General features: G+C 46.5%; 1 protein-coding gene across 1 annotated transcript; it reads left to right on the top strand.

The window, feature by feature from the left end:
• The first annotated feature begins 1654 nt into the window (after positions 1–1654).
• On the top strand, positions 1655–12167 carry LOC127633329 (cyclin N-terminal domain-containing protein 1-like). Its single transcript, XM_052112367.1, has 7 exons — positions 1655–1820; positions 2053–2128; positions 2203–2383; positions 2471–2633; positions 2729–2873; positions 10917–11013; positions 12066–12167. Exons 1-7 carry the CDS (start codon positions 1655–1657, stop codon positions 12165–12167), a joined length of 930 nt encoding a protein of 309 aa, XP_051968327.1.
• The last annotated feature ends 399 nt before the right edge of the window (positions 12168–12566 follow it).

Here is a 12566-nt window from a genome sequence, read left to right as displayed (position 1 = left end):
GCTAACTCTTAAATCATAACCTTGTGTAACAAGAGTTTTAAAGGATACAAATGCCGAGTACTACAGCTCCGATAGCGAGCCCTGTCGCAACGTTTCGACCCCGGAGCTTTTCTGTTTTCTTCTTCCATTGCCCCAGCTCCACTTGTCGGATGAATTGCAACTGTTCCTTGCTCAAAGCGTCCTTTGTAGGGTCTATTCTCTTGGCAAATAGGGCTTCAGGCTTCGGGTCCCCTTGACTAGTCTTGTCTGCCATGTTTCAAGAGCAGCCGTTGTGACGCAATACAAGGTTATTTTATTCATCAATGCTGCACCGCATTTGCGCAGCTGGTCGGTTTACACCTACACCAGACCAGTCAATCAAAATATTTCACAGGTTATGGCTGGTACGGCCAGAGACATTTTAGCAGATACTGGTAATAAAACTCATGGGAGAAATCGGAACGCCCAACGGATGTAGAAAAGGAAATCCCGCCTTACGGTTAAACCAGCCAATCACCATTTGGGTACAGACATCACCTACCAATTAAATCTAGAACGCGCATTATCTAATTTCCAGTCTGCCCTGGAGCGTTCTAAAGATGGCCGCTGAGTGAATTGACTTGCATTGAAATGGACTTTGGCACGGCGCAGTCGCAATTAACACTACCAGAGAATATTTTATACTGAAATACGGTATACCAACCTCCACGAGAAAGCCAACGTTCAATTTGTATCATATGAGTCGTAGTTAACGTCACACATAGTTTAGAGTAAAACATGTTGAAGATTAGCAGACAGGTGGTCAGTTCATTAAGTGAGGAGTTGTTTCCTCACAAAAAAAAACAGTTTATTTAGCGTAAAGATCATCTCCTCCATAAACATCCATTCAAAATAACGGCATCTGTTCTCCTCGCCAGGGTACGGCTGTTATGTGCCCCCCTTTTTTTTTAAACTAACCTTGTAGGCTCTGTCTTGGTAAAGGGATACTGACACTCCCTGCATATTATTACAAATGTCTTGGGCTTAGCTGCCCGAATAATAAATACTACATTATAAATAATATCTAAATACATAGATAATTTAACATCCCCCCCCAATTATAGTGCTAATAAATCTCCTCGATGTCATTATTCAGGTGTCAATTATCATTCAGAAAGTTTCAGAAGCAAAAACATCAACATAAAAGTTCGTTGTTGCAACGTGGTAACTGAAATTTTTATTAGCGCTGGTGAGGATGGACCAATCACAGTCCAGTATGATTAATAATAAGTATTTATGAAAATGTATAAAATTGTATACATATATATATATGTATAGGTGCATATATATATATATATATATATATATATATATATATATATATATATATTGCACATAAGAATCATTATAATTAATAGACTTATGATATATTTTGGTATCTAAATGTCTCCACAAAAAAAAAAAAAAAAAAAAAACGTTGGATTTGAATGTGGCTGAAAGGATGATTCGGCTTTCTCAGTCGACGAGCGCCGCCCTGAGGACGAGAGCGTTTCCCCCCTCAACTACTTACTGAACTCTTCGCCATCTACCGTGCATTTAATAACAGATTTGACTAAGTTTCAAAAACGACCATTAAGTAATTTGAATCCAACCAATCGATAGCTTGCATCACTTGTGTAACGACAACTCTCATACCATGGCGAAAAGGCCAACGTTTTCTCCTCCCAGTGAAAAGAGAAAGTTTGGTGAGGTGTCTTTTGACATTTTAACGGATGCTCTGAACGACCTCAACAAAAGAAACAAATTCAACATAGAGAATGTATCAGATATCTGTGGAAGTTTAAAAGATCGGAGAATAGTTGGTGAGTGGTCGCCTCATACACATCTAACAGACAAGTTGAGCCTCAACAATGGCTGTGATGATACTGTATATCAGATGGTAATACCATGGTCTAATGATGCAGATTATGTTATATGTATACCATTTCATTTACATGATACTCCAAAGTAATGAACATAATACCATTATACTATTATGGTACGTGTTAGCATATTATCACCAACGTTAATTATTCTGATTCATTGTGCCCACAGAGAGTGTATTTCTTCTGTGTGATGAGCTTGGACTTGACCCAGTGGTTGGATACAATGCCATTGAGTTACTGGAGAGGTAGTTTATAGAATTAAGGATAACGTTATTCAGTGTAATGCTCTTTTAAACACCTTCACTTTGTCACAATGTAGGTGTATGGCAAAACATCTTGAAGATCTAATCCTCTACCAGAAGAGTCAGGCTACACAAGACCCATCATGTGGAGATAAAGGAAACTACGAGGATCTCATCTTTCAAACACTGAAGGAGAAGTTCTTTCTCTTCATCCTCTCAAGTGTTCAGATAGCCAGCAAACTGGACCTGCATTCTAATGTATGTAGATAAAACCGACATGAACAAAAACACATATTCTAGACATTATGCTGTGAATGTTTGCATGTGTACATTTTTGTTACCTAGCTTGTTAACAACAACACTGCAATGAGATGGCTGCAGGCGGTCAGCTACCCTTGTTCCAAAGAGAAACTTTTGGACACTGAGATTTTCATTTTGAAAACTCTCAACTTTGATTTGAATGTTCCAAATCCTTTAATGTATGTGGATACCCTTTTGGAAGTGCTGGGTAAGTTTACTCAACCTCAATTCTGGCCTATTTTCTCACATAACTTTAGATTGCAGTTGAACCAAACACTCCTTAACACTTACACCTTCACATAGGCCATAATGATCCAACAGCCCCTGTGGCACATCTACACCACCTCTGCATCTATGTACTGCAGTTCATTTACCTGCAGAGGGAGCCAATCTACCACTCATTGCTCATATCTGCCACTGGATGCCCCAGCCCGACCCATGAGCAAAGGTACAGGTTTGTTTTAAAGGAATAGTTCACCCAAAAATGATAATTCTCTCATCATTTACTCACCCTCATGCCATCCTAGATGCGTATGACTTTCTTTCTTCTCCTGAACACAAATGAAGATTTTTAGAAGAATATTTCAGCTCTGTAGGTCCATACAAAGCAAGCGAATGGTTGCCAACACTTTAAAGCTCAAAAAAGCACACAAAGGCAGCGTAAAAGACTCCAGTGATATTTTTCAAAGTGATTGAGTGGGTATTAGGTGAGAACAGACATAATATAACTCCTTTTTCATTGTATGTATTGCCATTGCAGTCTCTAGACACAATAAGGATTTCAAGCTCGATACACTTTTTAGCAGATCGCTAGATGGTGCTAGAAATTTTATTTGCACTTGAAATCATGATCACCAAGGAGACTGCTGATGTCAAGATTTATAATGAAAGGTTCTCACCCAAAACCGATTGGATCGCTTCAGAAGACATGGATTTAAACACTGGAGTCTTATGGATTATTTGTATGCTGCCTTTGTGTTTTTTGAAGTTTTGGTCCCCATTCACTTTCATTGTGAGAACCTACAGAGCTGAGATATTCTTCTAAAAATCTTTCTTTGTGTTCTGCAGAAGAAATAAAGTCTCATGCATCTGGGATGTCATGAGGATGAGTAAATTAATTAAAAATTTTTGGTGAATTATTCCTTTAATATCCCTGGTATTTTCATTTTTTATTATTATCTAATATGACAACAAGTCAATAACATAAAATCTCATCTGTTCTGATGTTTGATGTCATTGACGTGTCCCCATATTTACTTTGAGGAGTTGATCAATGATTTGATTTTATTTGACAGTGAAAAACGACTTCAGTTCTCTTACGAGAGGTTCTCTCGTATTGCGTAAGCTAGCTTACGCTACGGGAAAGATTCACCTTTTCTGAGATATTGAAGCCAAAAAATTATCCTTAATTTTTGTATCCATTGTCAACGCAGTGCGGCAGCTGCAGACCTTGAGCGGGCTAGCTAGCGAGCTCATAGGTTGCTCTGTGGCAACTGCTGCAGCCTATAGACGAGCTTGGGCGAACTCGCATCCAATGAGAGGCGTCCACGCGCTCACTGCATCAAAGCCCGCCAAAATGGGCGTGACTAGAGTGCATATAAGCGTAGTTCGTAGGCTGGAACCCTGATTTTCATCTCTTCAGCGAAGCTCTTCGCATTGCTGACCTGGAAGCCGCGTCGCCGTTCGAGGGGCATCAAGCAAGCGTGGACAGCGCTAGAAGAAGCCGGCCGTCTCAGCCACCTTCAGCCATCCTGCGAGCTACGCCATCCGACGACGTATCCTTTTATTCAGCAAGCTAGTTCTCATGAACTATTCACAAAAGAGTACGAGCGTCTTTTCAAGATGCCTCGCTCCACTTGCGCCTCATGTCGCGCCCTTCTCAGCACAGGAGACCGCCACATCATCTGCGCTCTCTGCCTGGGACTGGGGCACGCAGAGCTCGCCCTCACTGAGGGCGGATGCGATTCTGCGAGGAGCTACCGATGTCGACCCTGCGGGCTCGACTCGAGCGCTCAAAGCAGAAACCGCCGCGCCGCCTTACCTTCAGCCGCGCAGGAAGAAGCGCCGCTCACAAAGGCTGCCGGAAACTGTGGTTGAAGCGACTGCCTCGCCGGAGCCTCTCCCTCGAGCATCGCTTTCACCCTCCCCGCCCCGGGACCGCGCAGTTGCCGCCGAGCGGCCGCACTGCTGCCATCTCGGATGACGAGGCGGAGGATAAGGGCCGCTGTTCCATCATGGCTTCGGACAGCTAGGAGTGGTCAGGCTCCCAAGCCTCCTCCTTGGCCCAGGAATCCAGCAGGACCCGCGCCGGAGTCGAAGGGAGTTAACACGCCTCCTCACTCAGGCCGTCGATCGCCTCGGGCTCGAGTGGTCACCGCCCCTGAGCAGGCACCCAACAGACTCGACGGCTGCTTTCTTCAAAGCCATCGCCGCTCTACACCCGCGGCCCGGGCCGCTCCCTTCCTGCCGGAATTACATACGGAGCTTGCAAAGTCGTGGAACGCTCCTTTTTCAGCCAGGACCCGTTCCCACGTCTCCACCTCTCTCGCGTCGGTGGACGGCGCCACTGAGAGAGGCTACTCCTCCATCCCCCTGGTCGAGGACTCGGTAGCAGCACACCTTTGTCCGCCCTCCGTGAGATGGCGTTCCAAGCCTGTGCTCCCGTCTAAGGCCTGCAGAGCGACTTCTGCCTATGTTGGCCGTGCCTATTCCGCCGCCGGCCAAGCCGCATCTGCTCTGCACTCAATGGCCGTTTTACAGATCCTACAAGCAGACCTTCTTTGGGAGTGGGATGAGAAAGGCAGGCACCCAGAGGCTGTTACTGATCTACGAAGCGCGACAGACCTCGCCCTTCGCGCTACCAAAGCTGCAGCCCAAGCTCTAGGGAAGTGCACGGCCTCGCTGACTGTGACCGAGAGACACTTATGGCTAACACTAGCCGACATGGGAGAAGCAGAGCGCTCCACGTCCCTCAACGCACCGCTCTCTCCGACCGGTCTCTTCGGCTCCGCGGTGAGTGGCATTGTTGACCGCTTCTCAGAAGTCCAGAAAGCCACCCAAGCCATGAACCTCTTCCTGCCACGTCGCGCTAGCTCCTCTGCAGGCCGCTCACGTGATCAGCCTCCTGCACGAGCCTCTTCACAGCGCCCAGTTCAACAAACTCAGACTTCTCAGCGTCGACAGGGCGGCCGCCCTCGATCAGCGCTCAGACAGCCGCCGCGAGACCGCCGCCCCGCGGGCCTCGATTTAAGGTAACGCTGAAACCAGAGCAACCGAAGTCTTCCTAACTTTGTTGAACAAACGACGGCTCAGTCCCGCCGCGGCCGGACCACCGTCAAAGCTTTGCCCCCTGTCAGTCCCCTTCTCTCAGGCTACTACAGTGGTGAATTTAGCAGCCAACAAGCCGGTGACACTGCCCGCTTGCTTGCACTCAAACGCCGTTTTCACGGCGACCCAAATAAATCTTGTAAAGAGCAAACATGTCTTATGTGTAGAAAAAGTGCCCACAACCCAGTGTTCGCCCCTACACACAAGCATAACACATCCCGTGCCCCTATCAGAGCACGCTCTCATAAAGCGGTTACGAACCGGTCGAGCGTCAAAGTCAATGAAGGTGCCCACAAATGCGTGCGCGCGCCCATTCTCTGCCCGCTCTGTCACACGACCAGCCCTGTGTGTAGAAAATGTGCCCACAATCCAGTGTTCACTTCTGCACACAAGCACTGCATGTCTCGTGTCCCCACCTGCATGTCTCGTGCCCCCACCGCTCTGTTACACGGCCAGCAACCATTCCTCTGTGTGTAAGTCCCGTGCCCATGACTATGCTTGCGCATCACGTAACAGATGTGACTCTTTCCCCATTCATTCCAATCGGGAAGTCACTCACAAAACAGCCTGTTCATGCTGTCTGCGTGCAATCATGCATGAACACACTAAACGCGCTCACACATTTTGTTCAGCTCTGTGTGCGGCAATCAGAGCGAATTGGCCATTCACCCTCTAGCGTTACGCTTCAAAGCGTGGGAAGCTATTCCAGGGATATCCAAGTGGGTGTTAAGCACAATACAACAGGGCTATTTGCTACAGTTCGATCGCCGCCCCTCGCTTCAGAGCTGGCTCGAAACCACTGTGAACACGGAAGCAGCGTGCATGCTTCGTTCAGAAATAGCAAGCCTTCTGTGCAAAAGGGCCATAGAAAAGTGCCACCCTCTCTGAGCGAGTCGGGCTTTACAGCCGTTATTTTCTTGTTCCCAAGAAAGACGGCGGCCTCAGACCCATATTAGATCTCAGGGTTTTGAACAAGGTGCTTGCAAAAAGACCGTTCAAAATGCTTACAATCAGGAAACTCCTCGCGCATGTGCGCCAGGGGACTGGTTTATTTCTCTCGATCTGAAAGATGCATACTTTCAGATTCAGATAAATCCCGTCACAGGCCATTCTTGAGATTCAGCCTCGACGGCCAGGTTTATCAATACACCGTCCTTCCGTTCGGCCTGTCCTTAGCACCCCGTACTTTCACGAAGTGCATGGATGCGGCACTCGCACCCCTGCGGAGTCAGGGTTTGCGAATTCTGAACTATTTGGACGACTGGCTGATTATGGCTCAGTCACATATTGAGCTTCTGTCTCACAGAGCAGTTCTCCTCAGCCATCTGAACAGTGTGGGTCTTGCAGTCAATTGGACCAAGAGCTCACTACAGCCCAGTCAGACCATTTCCTTCCTGGGAATAGAACTAGACTCCGTGGCAACGACGGCTCGCTTATCTACACAACGCGCACGCCGTGTTCAGCGACTAGCCGCATCTTTTCAGATGAACAGCCTCACGCCTCTGAAGAAATTCCAGAGAGTGCTAGGTTACATGGCCTCAGCCGCAGCAGTACTTCAGCTGGGTTTACTGCACATGCGCCCGCTTCAGCATTGGTTAAACACCCGCGCGTCTCGCCGGGCTTGGGCCACAGGCCGCCAGCCCATCAAGGTGACTCAGACCTGTATATCAGCTCTGCAGCCCTGGACAGTGGCCGAATGGTATCAGCGGGGAGTGACAATGGGAGCTGTATCTCGCTGAAAAGTCATCTCGACAGATGCGTCCAACATTGGTTGGGGCGCGGTCTGCGAGGGCTCTCCGGTTTTCGGCCTATGGTCAGTTCAGGAAAAGCTCCTTCACATAAATTGTCTGGAAATGATAGCGGTCGAGTACGCGCTCGTGCGCTTTCTCCCGGTCGTTCAGGGTCACCACGTCCTGGTCCGTTCGGACAACAGATCTGTGGTATCCTACCTAAACCGTCAGGGCGGTGTCAGATCCAGGAACCTCTTCCATCTGACAAAACGCATACTGAGTTGGTCCCAGTGCCACCTGCGCTCGCTGAGGGCGACGCGCGTGCCAGGCCACCTGAACGACGGCCCGGACAGACTGTCCAGAGACAATATTCCCCAGGGGAATGGTCCCTGCACGCTCAAACAGTCCAGACGTTATGGCACCTATTCGGCAGAGCAGAGATAGACCTCTTTGCGTCCAAAGAGAACTCTCACTGCCCAATATTTTCTCGAAGCGAGGACGCGCTGGCCCAGGACTGGCCCAGACGCCCGCTTACGCCTTCCCTCCCGTCTCGCTATTGCCACAGGTAATGCAGAGGATCAGGAAACGCGTCACTCGGTGCTCCTCATAGCCCCGCGTTGGGAGAATCAGACATGGTTCCCGGAGCTTACGCAGCTGTCACTGACAGCGCCGTGGCCCATCCCAGTGAGAGCAGATCTCCTCTCTCAAGCTCGCGGCACAATCTGGCATCCCCACCCAGAGCTGGGCGCTGCATGCGTGGGTGATCAACGACTGCCCGTCGCTCTGCCAGAAGGAGTAATAAACACCATCATACACGCTAGAGCCCCTTCCACGAGAAGACTCTATGCGTCAAAATGGTCTGTGTTCTCAAAATGGTGCACCGACAGAGACCTGGACCCGCGGACATGTGGGGTGTCGTCGCTGCTCGTATTTCTACAAGAGCTGCTGGATAAGGGCAGATCCCCATCCACGCTCAAAGTGTATGTGGCGGCCGTTGCGGCGTTCGCTGAACCCCTGCACGGCCAGTCATGGGGTAAAAAGCGAGCTGGTCATCCGGCTTCCTCAGGGGAGCTAGAAGGATGAACCCCCGCGCCCCCATCGGTTCCTATCTGGGATCTTTCTATAGTTCTCGAAACTATGAAAGCCCCCCCTTTCGAACCACTTCAATCCGTGGATTTGAAATCCTTTTCACTCAAAACCGTTTTTCTGACTGCCCTGTCATCAGTCAAACGTGTGGGAGACCTTCACGCGCTGTCTGTCAGCGCTGCGTGTCTTGAGTTTGGACCAAGTGACTCCAAGGTCATTTTAAAGCCTAGACACGGCTATGTTCCCAAGGTGATCGGTACTCCTTTCAGAGCACAGGTCATTTCCCTATCGGCGCTGCCAGCACCCGATAGCGAACGCGACGCCAATCTCCTTTGCCCGATCAGGGCACTGAGATTGTATACTGCGTGCTCCGCTGCTTTCAGACGCTCCGAGCAGCTTTTCGTTTCGTTCGGAGGGCGCATCAAAGGTCTCGCCGCCTCGAAACAGACACTATCTAGATGGATAGTGGACGCTATTGCTGCTGCATATGCGTCAAAAGACCTGCCATGCCCGTTGGGCATTAGGGCTCACTCCACTAGAGGCATGGCATCCTCGTGGGCATGGTCCAGCGGGATTTCCATTCACGACATATGTGTGGCAGCGGGATGGACTTCCCCCTCCACCTTTGTCAGATTTTACAATATGGAAGTGCCCGCTCTGCAGGCAAAACCCCTGGTGAGCTGCACTGATGGGACACATTCCACACAGACCGGCACCGCCGCTCTGTCGTTCCCTTCCCACTATGTGCTTATGTATTACACAATCAATGACCCGCATTCTTGCCGGCCAAATATTATTTCCCCACTCATAAGGGCTCCCCCGGGTCCCCCCTTAATTCCCTGGGGCTCATACAGTGGATGCTTGGCGCGCACGGCGTTGACAATGGGTTCCCGTAGCGTAAGCTAGCTTACGCAATACAAGAGAACCTCTCGTAAGAGAACGTATCGGTTACCTAACGTAACCTCGGTTCTCTCTAGATGAGGGAACGAGTATTGCGTAGCCGGCCGTGCTTCAGCGCCACGGCGACTTTTCGCTTCAGTCAATGAAAACCAGGGTTCCAGCCTACGAACTACGAATATGCACTCTAGTCACGCCCATTTTGGCGGCCTTTGATGCAGTGAGCGCGCGGACGCCTCTCATTGGATGCGAGTTCGCCCAAGCTCGTCTATAGGCTGCAGCAGTTGCCACAGAGCAACCTATGAGCTCGCTAGCTAGCCCGCTCAAGGTCTGCAGCTGCCGCACTGCGTTGACAATGGATACAAAAATTAAGGATAATTTTTTGGCTTCAATATCTCACAAAAGATGAATCTTTCCCGTAGCGTAAGCTAGCTTACGCAATACTCGTTCCCTCATCTAGAGAGAACCGAGGTTACGTTAGGTAACCGATACGTTTTCATCTGTTCATCATACTAAGACATCGGATGCCTTCCAGAGACTTAACATATAATGCACAATTCGCATGGACTACTTTTTTGATACTTTAAGTAAGCTGTTTGTGGGTTGATTTCCAAAAGACTGTAAACACTCTGGATCTGAGGCACTTTCAAAACATTGCTCTGTTTTTTTGAGCGGTCCACCATGTCGATATCTGGCTCAACCAATACTATGAGTTTGTAGCGGCACTGTCTGTTGTTCTTCACGTTAAAGCAGGGGTGGGGAACCTTTTTACCATTAAGGGCCATTTGAGTATTTATGAAATTATTTGCAGGCCATATTTGCTTGCAATTTCTGATTGTGGGTTGAAATTAATTTACACGTTCCATTACATGCTTACACACCAAAAACACAATTTTATTTCAGGTTAATTGAATCAAGGCCATTTATTTGCTTTTATAATAATAATAATAATAACTTTATTCTTATATAGCGCCTTTAAAGCAGCTTCTCAAGGCGCTTTACATAATAAAACAAGCAAAACAAAAATACATCACAGAAAAAAAAAAAAAAAAAAAAGATAAAATACAATAAAATAAAAGTCAAATAAAAGCTAGCCTAAAAAAATGCGTTTTCAATAAAGATTTGAAATTACTTAAAGACTGTGCATCTCTAATATTTGAAGGGAGTGCATTCCAAAGTATTTCTCAAATGGCTTCGCGGGCCGGGTAAAATGGTCTCATGGGCCTTATACGGTCCTGAGGCCTGACGTTCCCCCCCCCTGCGTTAAAGGATGGGAGACGGAGTGGTTGCAGTGTTGTTTGAAAACAGGCATTATATTTTTAATTCTGTTTGGTGCAGCAAGAAGTTAAATACTCCACCTTTAAACAAAGAGATGATAACTCATACTGAGGTAAACATTGCAGTGCTGCCATGCCTCAGGGAATTTAAAGTATATCTTGTGTTTGTAACAGAGCCAAGTTTGTGTCAGTGACAGAAGACTTCATGCTTTTGGGAGTTGGAGTCATTGCCGTGGCTGCCTTCATTCATCATATTTCCACATGGGAAAAGGTACAGTACAGCTACTGAATATAGATTATGATAGTCATTCAGCTGTGAAGTGTGTTTTAAATATTAACAAGTTTGCATTTCCTGTAGGTAATACCACTTACCAGGCAGGAAAGGATTAGTGGAAAAGTTTTTGCTAAGCTTAGATTTTAGGCTTTGATTTGCCGTTTTCATGGCACTCAACACGCATCTTGTTTTCTGACAGATGCACACAAGAATCAACACATATGTGTTAAATAACTATGCAAGGAAGACTAGACCAATTGCAGTTCAGTATACAAATATTATGTCGGCTTTATCAGTTACGCTTGATTCGATGTAAGGCATAGAGAGATTTTCAACATTTCGTCAACACACCTAAGGCTAAAATGAACTTCAAAACAAAGTTTGAATAAAGCCAGTCTGCTAATTAGTTTAAGCCCATCCAGTTGAAACAATTAAAGGTGCACTCAGTAATTTTTGTTTCTTTTTAAAAAAGTTTTACTACCAAAGAAATGAATAGTGATTTTGTAACGGATGTTTAAAATCATGACCAGTCATGTGAGACGAAGGGTTCAGTCATATCAGTAACCTTATAAAGGCTCTTTTATTCAACATGGAAAGGGTCCCCTCATGGGGGCAGCCATGTTAGGATCACATGACCTAGCTTAATCTCAGTAACCGCCCTATTATTGGACACTTTCATGCTTATTGTGAATAGAGAATTTCTAAGTAGCATAGATAGCTGAAAACTATTGCATCCAGGCCACTAGGTGTCAGTGTAAATCCAGGACCACATATTCAAAAAATTACTGTGCACCTTTAATAGTTAGGGTTTGGGGTTTACAATAAACCTTAAGCAGAATGTATGAGGCATGTCAATACAGTGCTGCCTTGCTAGCATTAAAAATTACTTCCTTGATGAAGTATCCCGGGAAGTACCTATGTGCATAAGAGAGAATATAATTTTATTTCGAGGACACAGTAAAACTTCAGTAAATGGTAGAGAAGTCTGTGAGTGAAGAGTAACTCGTGATGGATTTCTAGTGTGTTTGGTTATTGGTTTTGGTCTGCAGGTAGTGCAGGAGCTGACAGGAATCACAGGGATATCAGGACAGAGTATCATGGAGTTTGCATATGTCACCCTGATGCACATCACCCTGATTAAACCCATGTGACTTCTTTTAATTCTATGTGTGAAATCAAAAGTATAAAGTGTGAAGACGTTTATAGCCAGAGTACAGAAAAAGCCAAGACTGGTGATGGTAACTGAACATAAAAAATTCTCTCTCTCTGTCAATCTATTGAGCATGGACAGTGTGAACATACTGTAAAGATACATCAACAATACATAAAGCATTCAAATAAAAGATTTCAAATTCCATTTTATTGTGCATGCATTTCCAAAAGATGAGGAATTTGCATGTGGACATTCCTGTTTTACTCTTTCACAGTGAACAGACATACAGTATATCCGATAAGTAGCAACATAGGGTTACCTAAACCTAACCCCAACCATAATCTTTGGTCATAGAATTACATAAACTTTAAATAACCACAATTAGAATTCAAAGCTC

This window comes from Xyrauchen texanus, chromosome 40 (assembly GCF_025860055.1).
Source record: "Xyrauchen texanus isolate HMW12.3.18 chromosome 40, RBS_HiC_50CHRs, whole genome shotgun sequence".
Taxonomy (NCBI): domain Eukaryota; kingdom Metazoa; phylum Chordata; class Actinopteri; order Cypriniformes; family Catostomidae; genus Xyrauchen; species Xyrauchen texanus.
This window is presented reverse-complemented; position numbering and strand designations above follow the sequence as displayed.

Coding starts and splice junctions, on each gene's coding strand:
- LOC127633329 (XM_052112367.1), top strand. CDS start 1,655: ATGGCGAAAAGGCCAACGTTTTCTCCTCCCAGTGAAAAGAGAAAGTTT. Junction 2,129..2,202: donor GCCATTGAGTTACTGGAGAG/GTAGTTTATAGA, acceptor GTCACAATGTAG/GTGTATGGCAAAACATCTTG. Junction 2,634..2,728: donor TACCCTTTTGGAAGTGCTGG/GTAAGTTTACTC, acceptor ACCTTCACATAG/GCCATAATGATCCAACAGCC.